The following is a 20,036-nucleotide window of genomic DNA, read 5'->3' on the forward strand; positions in this document are numbered from 1 at the left end:
AATTGAAGAAATCAAGTGATAATATATTTTTTTGGGGTTTACTCATGATCTATACCGCTCACAAGGAAGCAGTTCTCAAGGCATTAAATAAAGCTCAATATTCTTTTAACACCTTTCTAAATCAGTTGGTAAATATAGTGGGGGCAACTTATGCCAGCAACATCTTATATTTATGTAACTTGGATCTCCCGAGAGAAGGGGCAAGCCACACAAGGCCTCTATACATCATAGTCTACTACAATAGGATGGAAGTTCCTTTATTATTGATTGACAATAGAAGTGCACTCAATGTTTATCTTTTGAAGATCGTTACTGGCCTTGGGTTTAAATAAGGAGACTTACAACTGACTAATCAGGACGTTAGAGCCTACGACAATATTAAAAGCGAAAAATTAAGAGTTTTGCATCTTTGGATATCTACTAGAATAATCGACTTTCATAAAGAATTCCAAGTCTTGGATATACAATTTTCTTTCAACGTATTACTAAGAAGACCATGGTTGCACTAGATTAAGATTGTTTTATTCACACTGCACCAAGAGGTTAAGTTCATTAAGGATGGCATGGTAATCAATCTTAACCAAGATGCTGAAATGGTAAGAGTCATGAATGGGCAAGAAACTAAAATCGAACCATTACATGAAATTCAGTCGGAATATCAAGTAGTACAATTCAGTGGGTTTGAATTTGAAAAAGTCTGCTTGATTAATTGGATGGGCCTGGAAACGATTATTTCCCATCGACGATACCTTGAACTATTTAGCGACAAATATATTTAGAAACATGCGTTTCAACCTTGGAATGGGTTTGGATCGTAGACAACAAATGATTAGAGCCGCACCAATCATTAAGGAAGCTGTCAGTACTTTTGGGTTTGGATATGAACCCACCAAAGAAGTTTGAGCTCAATATTGGAAAATAAAGTGAGACGTAGCAAAAGCAAAAAAAGATAGGTTGTATTAGAGATGTAATCAAGATGAAGCCCTACTACAAAACATTGAATGGATACTTTATGAAGGCAAGAGAAAATTTTTCCTACTTTGACTTTTTAGAATTGTTCATTGATCACATCATCGATACTCGCTTACCAGGGTTTAAGATCTTCTTCAAGATGGACTAGCCTAAGGATGAAAAAGACAAGAAATCTGAAGAAGAGAAAATACAAGATTGGCAAGCTGCCATGGATTGCCTTAATCTCGCTTAAATGTTCAAAGAAGATTGTACTATTTATATTTTATCAGTTGGATCTGGTATCTCGAGTCCCCAGTTTATAATTAAGCCCACTATTGGGCCTTTTTTTTATTTATAATTTTCGCATTCTGACTCCTTTAATTTTTGTTGAGTCTAATCCTATTGTTTTTACCAAGTTAGGCCAGTCAGTTAGTTGACTCTACAATGTTTTTTATTACACCATCTGGAGTTAATGAAATGAAGAAAATTCTCGAGTACCTTGAGTGCAATAACGACTTAACTAATGACCTAACTTCAGAAGGAGAATATTCTGATGAGGAAACTCCCTCTAAGTTAAAAAAAGAGATAATGAATGAGATGCTGAATATCGGACTCAACCTTTAATGGAGCAAACAAATGTAGTTAACATAAAAAAAGATAGTCCTAAAAAAGTTTGGATTGGAACTACTTTATCCCTCGAAGAACACAAAGAGATAGTGGACTTTCTTAGAAAATTTAAAGATGTATTCGTGTAGTCCTATAAGGATATGCCTTGTATAAGCATGAACATCGTTCAACGCCAAATTCCATTCTACCTAGACGCTCTTCCAATTCAGTAGAAACTTTGACGAATGAAATCAAAATGGACTTTCAAGATCAAAGAAGAGGTCACCAGATAGATCAATGCTGAGTTTGTTGAAGTGGTAGAATATCTTAAATGGATTGTTAAGGTGGTCCCTATTCCCAACAAAGATGGAAAAGTTAGGATGTGTGTAGACTTCAGAGATTTGAACAAATCAAGTTCAAAAGATAGTTTTCCTTTTTCAAATATCGACGTTTTGGTTGATAACACTATCGAACATGCTCCGGTGAGAAGAAATCCAATATCGAATACTCGATTGAACGCGAGCTCTACACAACTAATCAATTCTTGATTTCTCGGAACCCGTCTTGATTGTCTCTTGTAACCAAGTCTTCAGTCGAAGTAGAGGAAGAAGAGTTGATGATGATTTTGAAAACCCTAGATGATATTCTAGGATTTTTAATTTTGGGGAAGGAATAGTCTAGAGAGAGGAGTTACAAAGAAATTTCATTAAGGGAGCTGATGAGTAAGTTGGGAACCTAAAAATTTTGAGAGATGTTATTGGCACCCCAAATTTTACTTATTACACCTCAATTAAATTTAAAAAAGAGAGATTTATTGGGTAGACCTCTATTGCAATTTTATTTCAAAACTCCCTTACTCTATCAAGTTCGTTACAAAGCAAGCCTTTACTTTATGGACTAGGACGGTATGACTAGCTTAATAAGATTTCAAATCTTACTAAGGGTTTTTGGACCCACATGGATTATCAAATTGGCAATCCAACACCACGACTTCTAGATTTCATGGGAAAAGAAAAGAAAAAAGAAAAAAAATCAAAGAATTCCTTTTTGAGCTTGATCCAAGGTATTGAATATGAATGGCTACCAAACTCCCTAATTTAAATATAAAATGTAATGGTGAAAACTGAAAATAAAAAAAAAATTCAAAATTCTTTTTCAAAGTTCTTAGAATTTTATACTTTATAACCTCGTGGCATCAGATCATGTTTTTGGGTGCCACAAATTGATGAGGTTAAGATCCACTCCAAGCTATGTTGAGTAACAAATTAACCCATCAATTTGAATTTGATGACGTGGATCCCCAGTTCAAGGATTGTTGGAATTTCATATTAAGTAAGTTTTAGTGGCAAAAAATAACCTGTATCTAAAACTAATCATTAGTGATAACAAAAAATGTTGCGGCAAAAGCCTTCACTACAAAAAAGATAAGAATTAGAGGCTAAAAATAAGGGCGTCTATGTAAAAAGCCTTAAAAACAAGGGATTTGCCTGCGTTTTTTACGAAAACGCCTCTTAAACCCACAATTTTTTTTTTCTCTCCAAAATGTCGATCGATTTTAATGGCGTCTTCTCATAACAGCCACAAAATCAAGAGCATGGGAGGCAATCTTTCAAAAATCGTCGGAATTTTTATATGCTCAGATTTAAAGCCGATCGATTGGAGGCGTTTCCAACGGAAACGCCTCTGAAGAAGGAAGAACCGATGGATTTTTCTTTGCAAAATTTGAGGTAATTTTCTTCAATCGTCGAGGCGTTTCCAACGGCCATTTAGTGAACCGCCATTAGAAACCCCAAATCAAGGCTCGGCCATTAGAGAGACGACGAATCGAGGCGTTTTCAACATGGATTCTTCGCGGGTTCCAATTTGGCGGTAATTTTTCGTTTCCTCTTCTCCTCCCTCACTCTCTCCCACTCCCACTATATATTTCTGTCCCATTCTCTAATTCTCCCATTCTCTAATTATTTATCAAGGTTGAAGACGAAGAAGAAGAAGAAGAAGAAGAAAAAAAGTAAGAAGAAAGAGGGTTTTTTTTCAAAACCCCAATCTGTCGACAGTTGGAACGGGTAAATTTTTTTTCCCATTTTCTTTGTATCAATTGATTTTCTATGAATTTTTTTTAATCGTTAGGTTCAACATTAATTCGAATTAATTTATTTTTTTTTTTCAGAAAATTTTATTTACAGTATTTGGTAGATCAGAGAGAACCAAGTCTCCAAAATTTTCGTTGTATTGTTCGCTCTAAATAATGTAAGTAGTCACCCCTCTTCTCAAACCCTTTGTTGCTCTATTTTTCAATTTTTTTTAATATTTCTTTTAATTTGTTTATGTTTGATGGTAATTTGTGCTGTTTTTTGAAGAAAAATGGAAGGTGTTTGATATAAAATATTATAGATGATATTTATATATGTAATGTACATTAAATCTTATACATATTTTTATCAAATCGAATAAAGATCAAATTGGGACCGATTAAAAAAATACTATTTTTCTATTGGATCAGATCTGAAAAGAATACATTAATTTGGAAATCTGTTTCTTTTTTCTTTCTTATTTTCATATTTTTATACTTGGGTAACATCTTGGATGGACTACACCCCACAACCCAAGTGGTTTAATGATCCTAATACCTAATTTAATTAATTTGCTTTGATTCAGTTATTGAAGTTAAGCTAGAATGAAATATAGCCAATTAGCTGGATTAATAGACTGAACCAATCAGTGAGATCTTTGGGCTGTAGCTCAATTGTTACTCATTAATAGCCCACCTGGTATGATTTTGTGCATGATTCCCACACTTTGCACAGTGCTTCTATCATATGCTGCCTTTAAATCCCTCCTTAATAAGATGGAATTTCATTGTGGGATTTCGTATTATAGATGGTGATTGTGACTCAGATTCTTACCATCATAGTATGTTGTATTGCAATTGGCTATAGATGGTTTACTGTGATGAACAACATTGACTTTAAGGAAATCTGTGGTAGCATAGGAGGACAAGATACACCAGATTTACTGCATATCGATGTTGCGTCAAGGTTCAAAAGACTAAAATTTTTACTAAATCTTAAATTTGGCTTTGGTGTTTTTGTATTAGAGATCATCATTGTAATGCTATTCCCTGCATTCTTGACTTTGTTTGCTGCATATGTGATAAGAGTCATTAAAAAATGCTTTGGGAAACAAAGAAACAGTGAAGCCATAGATTTGGTGAGAGAAAAACAACTCTATATCAAGTGGAATATGGGATTAGTACGCTGGAAACAAAAAAACAGTGAAGCCATAGATTTGGTTTCCCACTTTTCTCATTGTTCACTTTTTTCCTCACCTTTGGCCCCACCTTAAATGATACATTACTTCTGCTTCCATATCAATCCTTAATTCCTTAACTGTACATATAATTGAATTATGTTTATTTTTACTTTATTTTTTTTCACTCCCAATGTTTCTTTTTTTCTCATTGTTCAAATTTTTTTTTTCTAATAAGTTCATTTACTAATGCTTACAATTCTGCTTCCATATATCACATACATTAATTATGTGATATATGTGATCATATATCACATAGCAATATGATCACACTTGCATCAAAAGTGGTTATATGCCAATTCATATACCTTAGTTATGTCATATGATAGGATTATATATCACTAATCCTAACTATCATATTGGCCCATTTTAATTAAAAAAACGAGTATGAATTACAACACCATCAACACAAAAGGTTGCCTTGAATTTGTAATCAAAGTGATTTTTTTTTTTGGTTTTTAAAGATATTTTGTTCATCAAATTGGGTGTTTTTTATCCCAATATTTGAAATCTACTGAGTAGGAGTTATTGAATCTGTTGAACAATCCATAAGAAAGTGTAAGATGAATTTGTACCTTAGCTTACTTCTCTCGTTTTTTGTAACTAGATGCTTTGTTATGATATAAATATTATTGAGTTGTTTATTGGCAATATAATTTTCTTGATAAAGTTAGGGAAGTACAAATCTGATTTTGTGTATATATATATATTTTTTTGCTAATAATACATGCAACTTGCAACTGAGTTGCAAATACATGTATAAGACTCGCAGCTTGCAATTGAGTTGTATTATATTCTTGTTGTTCAAATGTGTGTGTGCACTTTTATGTGTTTTAGTTGCTATTGATTGATGGAGTGTTCAAATAGTTGTTATTAGTAGTTGTCTTCTTTTCAATTTCATTTATGGAAGTTTCTATTGTTGTTACTCAATTAGTAGTTGTCTTGTTTTCAATTTCATTTATGGACGTTTCTATTGTTATTACTCAATTAGTAGTCTTTTTTTCTATTGTTGTTATAAGAAAAGTTGGAAAGTTGTTTTATTTTTTTTTTCCATATATGAAAACGAGAAATGAAATCAAGAAACCTCACATAAAAAATTCTCATTGATGGGAGGAACTAAAAATAGAATGAACAAATTCTGATTGAAATGACTAGAAAACACATTAGTTTGGAAATTCCAATTGGATTGCCAAGAACATACAAACCTTAAAACAAGATATAGCGAGATCACTGGTATTTATTCTTCATAGAATTCATAAGTCTTGCTCCTATCTGGTTCACTAATTAATAAGTCACCCCCTCGGAAAGTCCTACACTAATTTTTTGTAAACATGAACATCTTCATGTTCATGAATTCTTTTTTTTTTTTTTTTATATCTAAGTTAAAGTAAGAAATTAAACCTACTAAGGGAGGTTGATAACTTGTTACAACTATATATTTATCTTTGTTTGGGCTAATATATTTTATTTCCGGTTCTTTCTCAATATATTTCCTTGGGTGATTACGATATTGAGATCCGACTCTTGTTTTATTTCTCTCTACTTGAACTAATAGAATTGTCTCTATTATGTTAGAGTCGTGATGATATGACGCCCCACTATGACATACGCCCCCATCACATAACTGTAGATCATTTGCCTCAGGGTACAAAAGAAAGAGATTAATGGTTTTTTGTATCCCAAGGCAAATGATCTACAGTTCTGTGATGGGAGAGTAGGGAGTTGTATGTTAGAGGGGGGCGTTAGAAAATCTATGATTCCGGAATATATTTAAAGGGATTATCTATTTTTAATAAAATTTTCTTTCATTTATCCAAAATGGCACGAAACTTTAAACCATGATAACAAGGGAAACCATATAATTACAAAAGCCTATTATGTAAAATACTACAAAAAACAAAGAAAAAAATATACTATAACATATTCCCATAAGGCGTATGCCTTAGTCAAAAGATGAAAAAGAAGTATGATCTCCTAAAGTATTAGCTTTTTGAATGCCTATTTGAATAGGATGTAAGCTTATGAGGGGGGTTAAAATTTTCAGAAAGGGCTGATTTTTTGGGAGGATGATCTACTCATCACAAAGATCATCCTCACCCAAAATCAGTACATTCCAAAACTTTTAACCTATATAAGACCAAATAATTCGGCTACGTGGCTTGCCTTAATTAATCCGTGGGGTACTTTTATAGTTTCCTTATTAGATGTGATGTTGATTTCTATTCTCATTGATCTTATGAAAAACAATAGGTACATTATATAGATGTTTGGCTTTTAAATTTCTTATTACTCAGTCATAGTAATGAGTTTGGTATACTTGGTTGATTCATACCTTAAGTAGTTCTAGAAATACTTCATGGACGATGACTAACCTCGTTTTTTACTTGGAGGCAAGTATGAAGTTTTAGGAATGTTGTGATATATAAGTTAGAATATATGTGACTCTTTCTCGTTTCTCCATTTTAGTGTCGGTTTCTTTGACGGATGTTAGATTCACAAACACACCCCTAATGGATAAGAGTTGGATTCATAAGTCGAGGTATGTTTATATTTGATAGCTTATTAAGTTTAATGTGAGAATGTTACACTCTTTATATATTGATTGTACAAATATGTTGAATGTCTTAGGATTAGCCAATAATATATTGAAGGGGTAAAAGAATTCATTGAGTTAGCATTTAAGCGTGGAGCCATTGTTAATGGGAAGTTGAAGTGTCCATGCCCGAAATGTAACAATGTATTATATCAGAGTAAAGAAAATGCATATGACCATATGATCTGTTTTGGATTCGATAAGAATTATACTAGATGGTTCTTTCACGGTGAAGATATTGGATCATCATCATCGAGAGAGTGGAATTTAGATTCAGATGTGGGATCAAACGTGCAAAGTATGGGAGATGAAATGGGAGATCTTTTAAATGATATTTTTAGAATTCCCAACGCAAATTGTGATATGGGTAGTCGTATGCACACAATAAATAGTGAGTTAAATGCAGAAGCTAAAAAATTTTACAATCTGATACGTGATGGAGAGAAAGAGTTGTATCCTGGTTGTACAAAACATACCAAATTATCTTTCATCGTCAAACTATTTCACATAAAGTGTCTTAGTGGATGGAGCAACAAATCATTTACAATGTTACTTGAATTGTTGAGGGAGGTACTTCCAGATGGGTCGACATTGCCAGAAAATTTTAGTCAGACAAAAAAGATCATATCAGATTTAGGTCTCGACTATACTAAGATCCATGCATGCCCCAACGATTGCATGATATATTGGAGGGAGACTAGTGCGAAACAAGAATGTGATACATGCGGTGCTTCAAGATGGAAAATGGAAGGAGATGATCCAAGGGCTAAGAACAAAAGTTCGGCTAAGATATTGCGATATTTTCCTTTAAAACCAAGGCTACAAAGACTGTTTATGTCAACCAAAATTGCTTCTAACATGAGATGGCATGACGAGGGTCGTACGAAGGATGGTTTGTTAAGGCACCCGGCAGACTCATTAGCATGGAAATATTTTGACGATCATAATCCGTCATTTACTTCAGACAGTCGTAATATAAGGCTTGGATTGGCTAGCGACGGTTTTAACCCTTTCAGGACGATGAGCATCTCTCATAGCACATGGCCTGTGATTCTTATTCCATATAATTTACCCCCGTGGATGTGTATGAAACAGTCAAATATGATCTTATCCCTATTGATCCCTGGTCCTAGTAGTCCTGGAAATGACATAGATGTTTACATGAGGCCTCTGGTGGAAGAATTGAAAGAATTGTGGGAATGCGGAATAACGACGTATGATGCATCAAAAAATGACCTTTCAGATGCGTGCAGCTTTGATATGGACCATTAGTGACTTTCCTGGTTATGCAATGTTATCAGGTTGGAGTACAAAAGGAAAACTTGCGTGTCCTGTTTGCAATAAGGATACATGTAGTCGATATTTGAATAAAGGAAGAAAACATTGTTACATGGGCCATCGTCGTTTTTTAAAACCGCACCATAGGTTTCGGAAGGAAAAAAGATCATTTGATGGCACGGTGGAAGATAGGACTTCACCATTGGTTGTGTCTGAAAATGACATTATAAATTTATTGAACGGGATTGCGTTTAAGTTTGGAAAACAAGTTGGGAAGAAGCGATCGAGACAAGCACAAGATGATATAATGCCAGATAACTGGAAGAAGTTAAGCATATTGTTCGAATTGTCATATTGGAAGAACAATTTATTGAGACATAATCTGGATGTGATGCACATTGAAAAGAATGTGTGTGATAATATAATCGGTACTTTGTTGAATCTCGAAGGTAAATCAAAAGACAACTTAAAGGCTCGTTTGGACTTGGTAGAAATGGGCTTGAGGGACACACTTCACCCGCGTATAGTGTCTACGACGAATAAAGTTTATTTGCCAGCTGCTTGCTTTTCCATGGACAGACACGAGAAGGAGTTGTTTTGTAAGGTATTGAAGAGTTTGAAGGTTCCAGATGGATACTCTTCCAATATCACAAGACGTGTCAATATGAAAGAGCGTAAAATTACTGGTTTGAAGAGTCACGACTCGCACGTCTTAATGCAACAATTGTTGCCATTGGCTATTAGACGATCGCTGCCTAAGAATCTCGTTACAGTTATCATTGAATTGTGCAGTTTCTTCCGTGAATTATGTAGCAAAGTATGTAATGTTCAGGAGTTGCATCAACTTGAGGAACGCATTGCGCTAACGTTGTGCAATTTAGAACAAATTTTTCCACCTGCATTCTTTGACATTATGGTGCATCTATCGATCCATTTGGCTAAAGAAGCAATATTAGGTGGTCCTGTTCAGTATCGTTGGATGTATCCAATCGAAAGGTGCGTAATATTAAAAGTAATTATGATCTTAGCTCAAATTGCTTTCAAACAATTATCTCATATAAATTATGTTTGTTTTTATATAGGTATTTGTACAGATTAAAATCTTATGTGCGAAACAGATCTCAACCTGAAGGATCTATAGCTGAAGGATACTTGGCTGAGGAATGTCTCACATTCTGTTCAAGATATCTACATAATGTTGAGACAAGGTTCAATAGACCAATTAGAAATTACGATGATTGTGCGATAGGAGGTGTCGTTACATTTCATTTGAGGGAATTGGAAAGAGAACAGGCACATCGCTACATACTGTTCAACAACAAGAATGTTACGTGTTACATAGAGTAAGAGAATTTTGTTTGAATCATTTAAGTTATGCACAAGTGTACGTGATGTAATTTAGTTTTGTGATTGTGCAGACAACATATGCGTTCTCTTAGAATGCAGTTTTCACGTAAGAATTCTCATGAACTGCAGAAATTATAAAATGAAATGTTTACTAATTGGTTCAAGGATCATGTAAGTGAAATAGATTAAATATGATTATGACTCATTAGTTTTATCTTGGTAATGCATCAATATTAATTTTTTCGCTTCAATCAGGTGCAATTACTGAAGAAATCAAATAAAATCGTGTCAGATGAAATTGTGAGCTTAAGTTTAGGTCTGCAAAGTTTTGCAAAAAGATTTAAAGGGTATATTCAGAACGGTTTTAGATTTCGTGTATCGGATAACGAGAAGGGACGTAAAAGTCAAAATAGTGGTGTTGCGGTTACTGCAACTAGTACAAGTTATGCAAGCGTTAGAGATAAAAGACCCGTTACAGGATCAATAATATATTATGGGCGTTTAACAGATATAATTGAATTGACATATTCTCATAATCTTAAGTTTGTATTGTTTAAGTGTGATTGGGCTGATGTTACGATAATGGGCAAAGGAATAAAGATTGATGATCATGGGTTTACTCTTGTCAACTTCACACGACTTTTATTTCAAAGAGATAAAGTCACAGATGAACCATTTGCACTAGCTTCACAAGCACGACAAGTTTTCTATGTAGAAGATCCTGTTGATTTAGGATGGAATGTTGTTGTAAAGATTAAACCGAGAGATTTATATGACATGAATGAGGAAATTGTTAATGAGGAAGACGATATATGGGAGAACCATCCATTTGGTGATGGTTTTGATAGAAATATTTTTGAAGAGAGCAATGATGGTGATGTCAATTGGATTAGAGATGATGTACCAGGGGTTACTATCGATGCACCTCCCCACTTGTTATCTGAACCGCTTTCTCATTCATTTGATATTGTTGATGATGCAAATGATTCTGATTTTGAAAATCACTAAGGTAGAGCTCATATTTTGTAATGAATTATTTAATTTAAATGTTCATCGGTATATCAATATAATTGTTAAATTAGTTATTTATTACTTAAATTTGCAATAAATATTTAATTAATTTTTATTTTGATTTCATATTTGTGTTCTAACATTGTTTGTAAATGTAGATGGACTCACTTCAGCATGAGGTTGATGAGGTGTCTTCAGGAGTGCCCCCCAAGAGAAAGCGAGGTCCGACTCGATGCATTAATATATTTAATGTCGAACATAATCGAAGACCGGAAGTACTTTTTAACAAGGCTGGACAAGCTTATGGTAAGCATGCTCAAAAGTTGTCTAGTTTTTGTGGTGTCTTGGCTAGAGACCCACATCTACTTAGATTAGATGTCCCATCATGGAAGAGAATTGATAAGGATGCCAAAGAACGGGTGTGGCAGAGCGTTTTGGTATGTTAGATATCTTTAACAGAATTATGTAGGTTTCTTTGATTTCTAGGATAAATTTGTCATCGACTCTAAACATCGTAAGCATGTAATGAAAAAAATTAACAAGTTATGGAAGGACTATAAGCATAGACTGAAAGCTCGTATTTATAATGTATTTAATGATGATAGAATTCGAGTTCAAAACTGTCCAGATGATATTCCTCTTGAGCAATGGATCACGTTGATTGATTTTTGGAATTCTGAATTGGGTCAGGTATATTTTGTATAAAAGAATTTAGTTTGTTAACGTTACATGTTGAGTTTTTAATTAATTAATTGATTTTGGTATAGCATCGGAGTACTATTAATCGAGAAAATCGTTCCCACCAGACGATGCTTCATACATGTGGTTCGAAGAGTTTCTCACGTGTGTTTCATGAAGAGGTATATCAATCATATTAATATTCCATTAATTATAAATATAGTATTTATTTTGTTTGATATATTAGTTACATATGTAATTATACTAATCACTATTATGTTATTTTCTAATATGTGAATAGGAAAAGCAAAATCCAACGAAGGGTCGACTTAGCCGAGCAGAATTATTTATCAAGACCCACACCAATGCTGATAACGTTCCAATGGATGATGTTGCTGCTAAGAAAATTGTAAGTGCAAAATTACATTATTGAAAAATTTCAATTATTTACTATAATTAATCATTGTCAATAATTGTTAATTAAATTAATTATAATCATAAATATTTTTGTAGGATGAGATGAAAGAACTCATGAAAGATTTACCACCGGACTCTCAAGACATCATCGGACCGAATGACATATTTGCTAAGGTTATGGGGCCTGAGAAACCTGGCCGTGTTCATGGGTATGACTTGGGTCCGACTCCAACATCATTGTTTGAATCATCTTCTAGCCAAGGTGCCTCTTCATCCATAGATACCGAGGAGCTTATCATTTTGAAGGATAAAGTGAAAATTTTAGAAAATCAACTAATTGAAGTGGAGAAACAAAGAGAAGCTGATAAGGTCGAGGCTGCGCGACAAAGAGAAGCTGATAGGATGGTGCATGAGGAACTCAAACGTTTTTTTATGGGAATGGAACGATTAGTAAGTATTTATTCTTATTGTTTAAGGTTTATAATAAAGTAATACAATGTAATTCATAATATACATATTGTTTTTTTGCAGTTTGAAAATTCGTACTCAGTTCCACATGACTCTTCTACCCAGCCTCCGGACGATGATTGATTTACCGTAACTTTTAAGAGTTACTCTTTCTTTTAATGTCTTTAGTAAACTACTTTGTTTTAAATACTAAGTAACATCAGTAATTTTTGGGGTTTTTTGAACTATTTCAACATAGGTAAGAATTACTTTTTTCACCCACATCATACTCTTTATTTTGGAATGTGTAAGGTACACATACACTAATATGTTAGTGTAAGACTTCATACACTTTTCCTATCTTTTATTATATATTTTTGCTTGTTAGTAGTTCATATTTTTTTATTGTTAATATCTCGTATCGCATATTTTATGTTTCTTACTATATTGTTTTTTTTTACTTGTTACTAACTCATATTTTTTTTGCTTATTAGGTAAACCTTTTTTTAACTCCGCCAATGTAAAATTAAACATTTTACATTGCCGGTCCCAAGCTCGGATAAAGGAGGAGGGAAAAGGATAAAGAAAGGAGTAGTTCGCTTGATGCACCTGGCCAAGAGGTAATTATTTTATATAATCTTAAATAGAAGTTACTTTACTATTAGAACAATGATGTTTTTGTAGCTTTACTATAACTTAAGTTTGAGATCTTACATTAGAACTGTCAAAGGATGCCCAATTCCTAATACAATTATTGATTTTGTTCAACGTATCCAATCTGTTGAGTTCAGATCTTTTGGTGTTCCAAAGGTGAGTGGAGTTAACCTATCATCAAAGATTGGTATTACATACATGTATAGTGAACTAGAAATAGACTGCTTGTTCTTCATTTGATTATTTGATTTTCAAATCATGGTGCAACAGTTGAACGAATCTTGGGGGAAATTGTTCATAGCAAACACATGGTTACACCAATTGATTATTTCCTATGCATTGGGGGTTTTGTAGGGAAGGTGTGTTTCTCTTACACATTTTTTCAATCTATATAAACATTTTGAATATTTTTGCTGTAGATGTTTTCTAAAGTTTGAAGTGATAAGGGTGATATTAGTACTTAACAATGAATTCTTTGGGACCACCCTCCAGGGTCTGTTGACCTAACTCAACCAATTGCACGTAGGACTTTTGGGGGGGGGGGGGTGTGCCCATGAGATTAGTCTCACCCGAAGGGTGGGGATACCCTCGATAAGCACACAAAAAATGTGGGCAAAATCCTGGCTCCGCCCCTGGTTGGACATGATTTCATGAATTAGTGTGTTATAAGAAAAGTTGGAATGACAATATAAGTTCTTTTTTTTAAATGTTACCAAAATTATTTACCACCACCAAGCTATTCCTTTGTAATCTATTAAAAATCTACCCTATTCCTTATTTCCTAGCAATAATTTTTAATCTATTTTTCTTTCCGATGTACAGATGGATAAGGCGTCAATCATAGGAGATGCTGTGTCATACTTGCAAGAGTTGCAAATGCAAGCTAAGAAGCTAAAATCTGAAATAGCAGGACTTGAATCATCGCAAAAAGGCGTATCAGTTCCGGTTTCACTGTTCCTTCGAAAATCTGAAGAACACTCATATTGCAAACAATAAGTACCAAATTTGCATGAAAATAATTCAGGTATATAGAGATATCAAATACTTACAGAATTACTAAGTACCACCTTTTTTATATCTATATATTAAGGTGCATAAAATTTCCTTGTTTTATAGATGGATGTGTTTCAAGTGGAGGAAAGAGAGTTCTATGTGAGATTGGTTTGCAAAAATGGAGAAGGGGTGGCAGTAGCTCTTGAAAGTTAAAACCATGGAGAAAGTTAGATATCTTTTCTTATAGGTTAGTGGTGGACATAATGGACAAAAATTTAGGAAAACAGACAACCAGAAACTTACTTGATAATTGAAAATATTATAATGGATTATTGGGGTCATCTAAGTGTATAACCATTGGAATTGACTTGGGTGTTTTAATGAGCAATAGCCATTTCAAAACTGGGTCTGTTTCTATGGATTGCTAAATTCAATGTTATAAGTCGCAGGTTCAACATGGGCCCCATAGCTCAATTACAGGGATGGAGCCAGGATTTTCTTGTAGTGGGGGCAAACTATGGTTAGTTGTATAGTTGAAGAACTTAAAGATGTGTATTGATCAAACAAAAACAAACAATAACAAAACAATTTAAGATAACAATAAGCAATTGAACAAAATGAGTATGGTAGAGATGTAGATGTTGGGATGGATGAGTTTTAAAGCTAAGAAAGGTAAAATCAGACCGAGTACATTGAGAAAATTTGGGAATAACATAATAGAAGATAAAATGGAGGAAAGTCAATTGAAATAAGATTCATTTGGTGATAATGATGATGGAGGTGGTGGTGGTGGTGGTGATGATGATAGAATACAATTTCTATGATAGTTGTCTTATATGATTGTATTTATGACTTAGATTCTAACAGAGCAAGAGGAAGATCTAAAGGAACATGGATTAAGGTAGCAAGATGGTTATGAATACCCTTGAATCAACAACAGACAAGGCTTTAGATAGAATTGAATGGAGGGTCAGGATTCATTCTGCTGATTCCAAAATTTTGGGGTAAGGTTTTGTTGATGATGACAGCGATTTTCTTATGATTTTAGTTATATGTGCTTGAAAAGAACTCTTTGAGCCAACTTTTCAGATGGAAGAGAAAATATTTGGCTGCTGTGTTCATCCTCTTTAACATGTCTTTACATCAGAAGCAATAATCACAAATGGTGTTCAATAAGGTATGTGGTAATTTGCAATCAATTAACTTTCATTATGAGATGCTGTAATTTTGTTATCTGTAAAAAATCTACTTTCTTTTTGTGTTTCCATTCAAAAGTTCAATCTACGCCCAATTATTCCAACTTAAAGTCCTCATATGTGCCGTAAGTTGGTTGTTTTGCCCCCATTAGTCTTTCCTTCAGGCTTTTGGCCGTTCTTTACCTTAGCTCAATGATGGGTCTGAGGAGAATGGCTGAAAACCTACTGTCTGGGTACATACATCAAAGGATGGTCTGCCCCCATAATCTCTTTCTTGCTACCTCTTAATGTTGGACTTTCAAATATGGTTAGCCTTCAATTTGGTTTGGACCAGTGTGATCACCTCTTTTGGTCCTTCAATATTGATAATAAATATTAGGATTGCTCATTTTTTCTCATTCAATTCCTCAATCTATGGAACTAGGTCTGTGCAAGTGTATCATCCGAGCCTGTAAACATGAGCGAACTGCTTCAGTGGAATGAACTTTACAGTGAGGGAGGATAATTATCTATACAAAAGGTATCATCTTTGTTCCCTTGGAGCTAGTGGGGCATGTATATAACATGAAAAATGACAACTACGTCAACAATTTGCATGTGGGCTCACCAAAGGAAAGTCATTGCTCTTGAGTTATACATGGACAGAGTTAAGGTAATTAAATAATAATAATAATAATAGAGAGATTCTATTGCCACAACTACTTTTGCTAACGCCACCCCAATATGCTTGCTCATTCTCAAGTCATGATTTACATATGAATTGGGGTGTTGTTAGCAAAAGTTGGTGTGACAATAGAACCTCTATAATAATAGGCTTTGTGCTTGTACTTTATTTTTTCTTCTTTAATTATGTTTACTAATGATATAGTTAATATAATTGAATAGCTATATATACTATTATTGTAGGGCATGGTGAACCTAATGGTGGAGGCAACCAACATTCTAACAAATTCATGGGAGACTAAAATTGAAAGTGAGGGTGGAGTTGCTGACATAAGAGCTGATATGTTGGTGAATGATGGAGAGGAGATTGTTAGGGAGTCTGAGCGCCCATATTGCAGAAGATTGTTTTGTGCACAGTGTAAGGTGCCATGGCATTCGGAGATGGTGTGCGAGGAATTTCAAAGCTTGGATGAGAATGACAGAGGAAGAGATGATCTTAAGGTCATAGAGCTTGCTAAGGATAACAAATGGATGAAATGCCCCAATTGCAAGTTTTATGTGGAAAAGAAAGATGGTTGCTTACATATCAATTGCAGGTTAGTTTGTTTTGATTAATTTATTTCCTGACTTACTCCCTAGCTATAGCTACTACATAAATATTGCATTCTCTTTTGCTGGGAGATTGGGCTTTAATTAATTTGATGATGTTCATACATATAAGTAAATTAAAAATCTTTTATGGTTGCAATTTGTTGCAGATGTGGATTTCAATTTTGCTATCGATGCGGATCCGAGTGGACTCAAACCCATAGATGTTAATTCGATCACAAGGGGAGCTTTGAGATTTTGAAGGATTATAGTTGGGGAACAATTCAAGGTCCAGTAATGTCAGTACCTTATTAAATATAAAACTATGTATGGTGGTGTGCCTTGGAAGATTAAGGTTGATGTTTTTATTATGTTTAATTTTCTTACTGTGCATGGAACTAGTTCAATATTTTAATTTAAATAGGAAGCAAATATGTATCAAGTCAGTTTTCATTCCCAAGAGAGTTTCTATTGTTAATTTGTCCACATTAATCTCTATCAGACCTTGCCCTACCATGATTCAGTGATGTAGCATCATTGGTCCATTCTTTTTTATATGATATTTGGGGCCTTACTTCAATTATGGACTAGACCAAAGTCTCATGTAGGCACATTGTTACAGATTATTATTATTATTATTTTGTGATTTGATACAGCATCCAACGTGGATTGAACTAAAATCTAGATTTGAGCAGGCACGTGGATAGCGACAAGCTGTGTAACAAAGACACAGACATGTGCATAGGTGTCCTGCATTGATATGTTGATAGAAAACCATGACTTAGGTGTCCTGTATAATAGAGGTGTCGCATTTGTTTCTCATGATTTTCTCCAATGCATGACTTAGGTGCTAGACAAATATTTAAAAAGATGGACGTAGGTGCCCTGGAGATTGGAGATTATCTTGGTACTCTATTTATTTCACTCTCTTCTTATCTCGCCTATATTTTATGCTGTCTTTTGCTTTAGTTCACCTTTTTTTGTGCTGTCATCTGTATCCCATTTGATTACGTTCAGCCATTGGAGCAATCTTTTCCGCAACAGATTTTGTTTGCACATTGCAGGTATGGAAAGACTTAAAAAGTTGTGTATTGTTTGAACTACTCAAAATAGGAATAAACAAACACTATAGTTTATTTCATTTGCTGGTACAGGTGCTTAATCAGGATGAGACACCTCTATTATACAGTTTAGTTTTCGAGGAAGGTGTTGTTAATGATGCTACATCAGTGGTACTTTTTAATGCAATCCAGACTTATGATCTCACTCACATCAATTCCAGCACTGCCTTGCATTTTGTTGACAACTTCTTATATTTATTTACCATAAGCACATTGTTAGGAGTGTTTGTAAGTCTCTCTCTCTCTCTCTTTCTTGTGTGTGTAAGATAAGCCTTCTTCTCTTTCTCTTGCAGAGTGGTCTACTTAGTGCATACGTTATTAAAAAATTATATTTTGGCAGGTTTGTTAATGACTCCACTGTTTACTTCTTATAGGCTATATCTTTAGAGTTATGTTTTTGTATTGGAAAATTTCTTTCTCTGTGTACCAAGTTAAATGTTGTTATCTTTACTTTTGGTACTTGGTATTTGGTAAAACAGTTTCCCTTAACATTTTAGGAGGTAAAAATTGTAGTGGTTACCCCGTAGACTACAGACTGTCTACCAGCCTCAGTGTAACACATGTGGTGCATGTGCAAGAGAGTAGAACCTACCATTCTGTAAGGCTCCACCCTGTCTATGTATATCACATTTGGCACATCATCCTTGTAGTCTAACTGGCACCACCTTCGTTTTTTTTTTTTTTTCCATAAAAGCTAAACTAAAACTTAGTAGCAATTAAATTAAAACTTGTTTGCAATATATGTTTCCCTACCCTCGCTCCCAAGTCCCCTCTTATACCACTCCCACTTTGTTCAACTAAGTTTGTAGTAAGACTGCTTCAACAATAACAAGTGTGAAATGGTGGACCCTCCTAATGCACCAAGTTTGAACTAGCCTTTTGGGGATTTGTTGTTAATATTAAGACAATGAGATGAGCTCTAATCATTGACTGCATGTATCCTTTTTTCTCAGATCGAACACAATTAACTCCTATTAATTGTGACCAACCACAAGCCTTATCCAAATCTGTTTGTAGGAATATGGTCCTTTCAAGTCTTCCATTGGCGATAGTCAATGAGGTAGCTAGCAAGATGGATTTACATTTAGGGAATCTCCATGTACTTTATAAAAGGTTGCTCATTATTTAAGTCAGACACTTGGCAAGTATCTTGTCGGTGAAGTTGAATGTTTTTTTACTAGATGAACTTGGTTGTAGTGGCACCCTTGAACTTTCAAATCAAGGTTATTAATGTGGGGTTGATTAATGTAGGAGTTGTTTTTATGACTAAGCTGGGATTGAACCATGTCCTGGTTAAACTAACTCCGAAAGGATAGGGATATGTGAGTTTGAAACTGGATATGGATAGATATGGAACCTTATGACATTGAGTGGTATTGCAGGTCTCTGTAGTATTGTAAGTCGAAATTGCAGGTTGATATGTTAAAATGTATGCTAAGTGGACAAATCGGGTAAATAAATAATTGCCATCTTGTTTGATTTTATCCATTTATTTGTTTCTTTGTATTTCAAGGTGATCTTTAATGGTAATATGCCGAAAACAAGTGAGAGCATTCATTCACAAAAAGGTACAATGTGATTTTCTTTTACTTTCCATACTTCTGCATCACTTTCGCTAAATTGTTAATTAGATTACTTACCCAAAACAACGAACCTCACGATATCCAAGTATTTTGGTTGTATATGATTTATGGCTTCACCATTTTATTTTGCCAGAGTGAGCATGGAGATGGGGTGGAGTATGGGAGATGATTGGCTTCAAGTGCACACTAAATCCAAGAATCATATCACATTTGTTTATAATTCATAGAGTTGTCTCTTTTCTTATAGTGAAAATATTCGTGAATGCGTAATTTGTTTTTGGATTTCATAGATACATTTTTGGTAGATTGTAGCTTATGTTTGGTGAAATATTCATTTACAGGTTGTGGTATCTTTTTATAAACAAGTGATAAGTGAAATTTGTAGTGCCAATATCAGCTTTTTTTATTTATATAATTGTAGGTTTTATTTTGGAATGAATATTTTATTAATATTTTTTTTACAACATAAGAGGCGGTTTTGAACTGCCTCTAATGTTGTTTTTTTTTTAAAACTAATTTGTTTTTAGGGGCGGTTTTCAAACTGCCTCTAAAATATAAAAACTGCCCTCAAATAATAATATTTCGAGGCGGTTTTAAAATTGCC

General features: G+C 34.1%; 1 protein-coding gene across 3 annotated transcripts; it reads left to right on the top strand.

The window, feature by feature from the left end:
- Positions 1-3,111: 3,111 nt before the first annotated feature.
- On the top strand, positions 3,112-19,823 carry LOC147391228 (uncharacterized). Of its 3 annotated transcripts, XM_086458545.1 has the most exons (22): positions 3,112-3,426; positions 3,528-3,620; positions 3,725-3,804; positions 7,330-9,730; positions 9,817-10,252; positions 10,337-11,090; positions 11,251-11,529; positions 11,579-11,782; positions 11,860-11,952; positions 12,072-12,179; positions 12,284-12,637; positions 12,719-13,254; positions 13,559-13,647; positions 15,902-15,997; positions 16,090-16,129; positions 16,384-16,736; positions 16,899-17,027; positions 17,576-17,635; positions 17,746-17,792; positions 18,143-18,305; positions 19,073-19,417; positions 19,566-19,823. In XM_086458545.1, exons 6-12 carry the CDS (start codon positions 10,863-10,865, stop codon positions 12,776-12,778), a joined length of 1,326 nt encoding a protein of 441 aa, XP_086314671.1. In that variant the 5' UTR covers positions 3,112-3,426; positions 3,528-3,620; positions 3,725-3,804; positions 7,330-9,730; positions 9,817-10,252; positions 10,337-10,862; the 3' UTR covers positions 12,779-13,254; positions 13,559-13,647; positions 15,902-15,997; positions 16,090-16,129; positions 16,384-16,736; positions 16,899-17,027; positions 17,576-17,635; positions 17,746-17,792; positions 18,143-18,305; positions 19,073-19,417; positions 19,566-19,823. The 3 variants fall into 3 exon arrangements, with proteins under 3 accessions (XP_086314671.1, XP_086314670.1, XP_086314669.1); XM_086458544.1 differs by lacking the exons at positions 11,251-11,529; positions 11,579-11,782; positions 11,860-11,952; ... (11 more) ...; positions 19,073-19,417; positions 19,566-19,823 and having other exon boundaries at positions 7,330-7,402; positions 7,492-9,730; positions 9,817-10,077; positions 10,153-10,252; positions 10,337-11,084; XM_086458543.1 differs by lacking the exons at positions 11,251-11,529; positions 11,579-11,782; positions 11,860-11,952; ... (11 more) ...; positions 19,073-19,417; positions 19,566-19,823 and having other exon boundaries at positions 9,817-10,077; positions 10,153-10,252; positions 10,337-11,084.
- The last annotated feature ends 213 nt before the right edge of the window (positions 19,824-20,036 follow it).

This window comes from Akebia trifoliata, chromosome 11 (genome assembly GCF_017979445.1).
Source record: "Akebia trifoliata isolate Shusen 1 chromosome 11, ASM1797944v1, whole genome shotgun sequence".
In the NCBI taxonomy this organism is placed as follows: Eukaryota; Viridiplantae; Streptophyta; class Magnoliopsida; order Ranunculales; family Lardizabalaceae; genus Akebia; species Akebia trifoliata.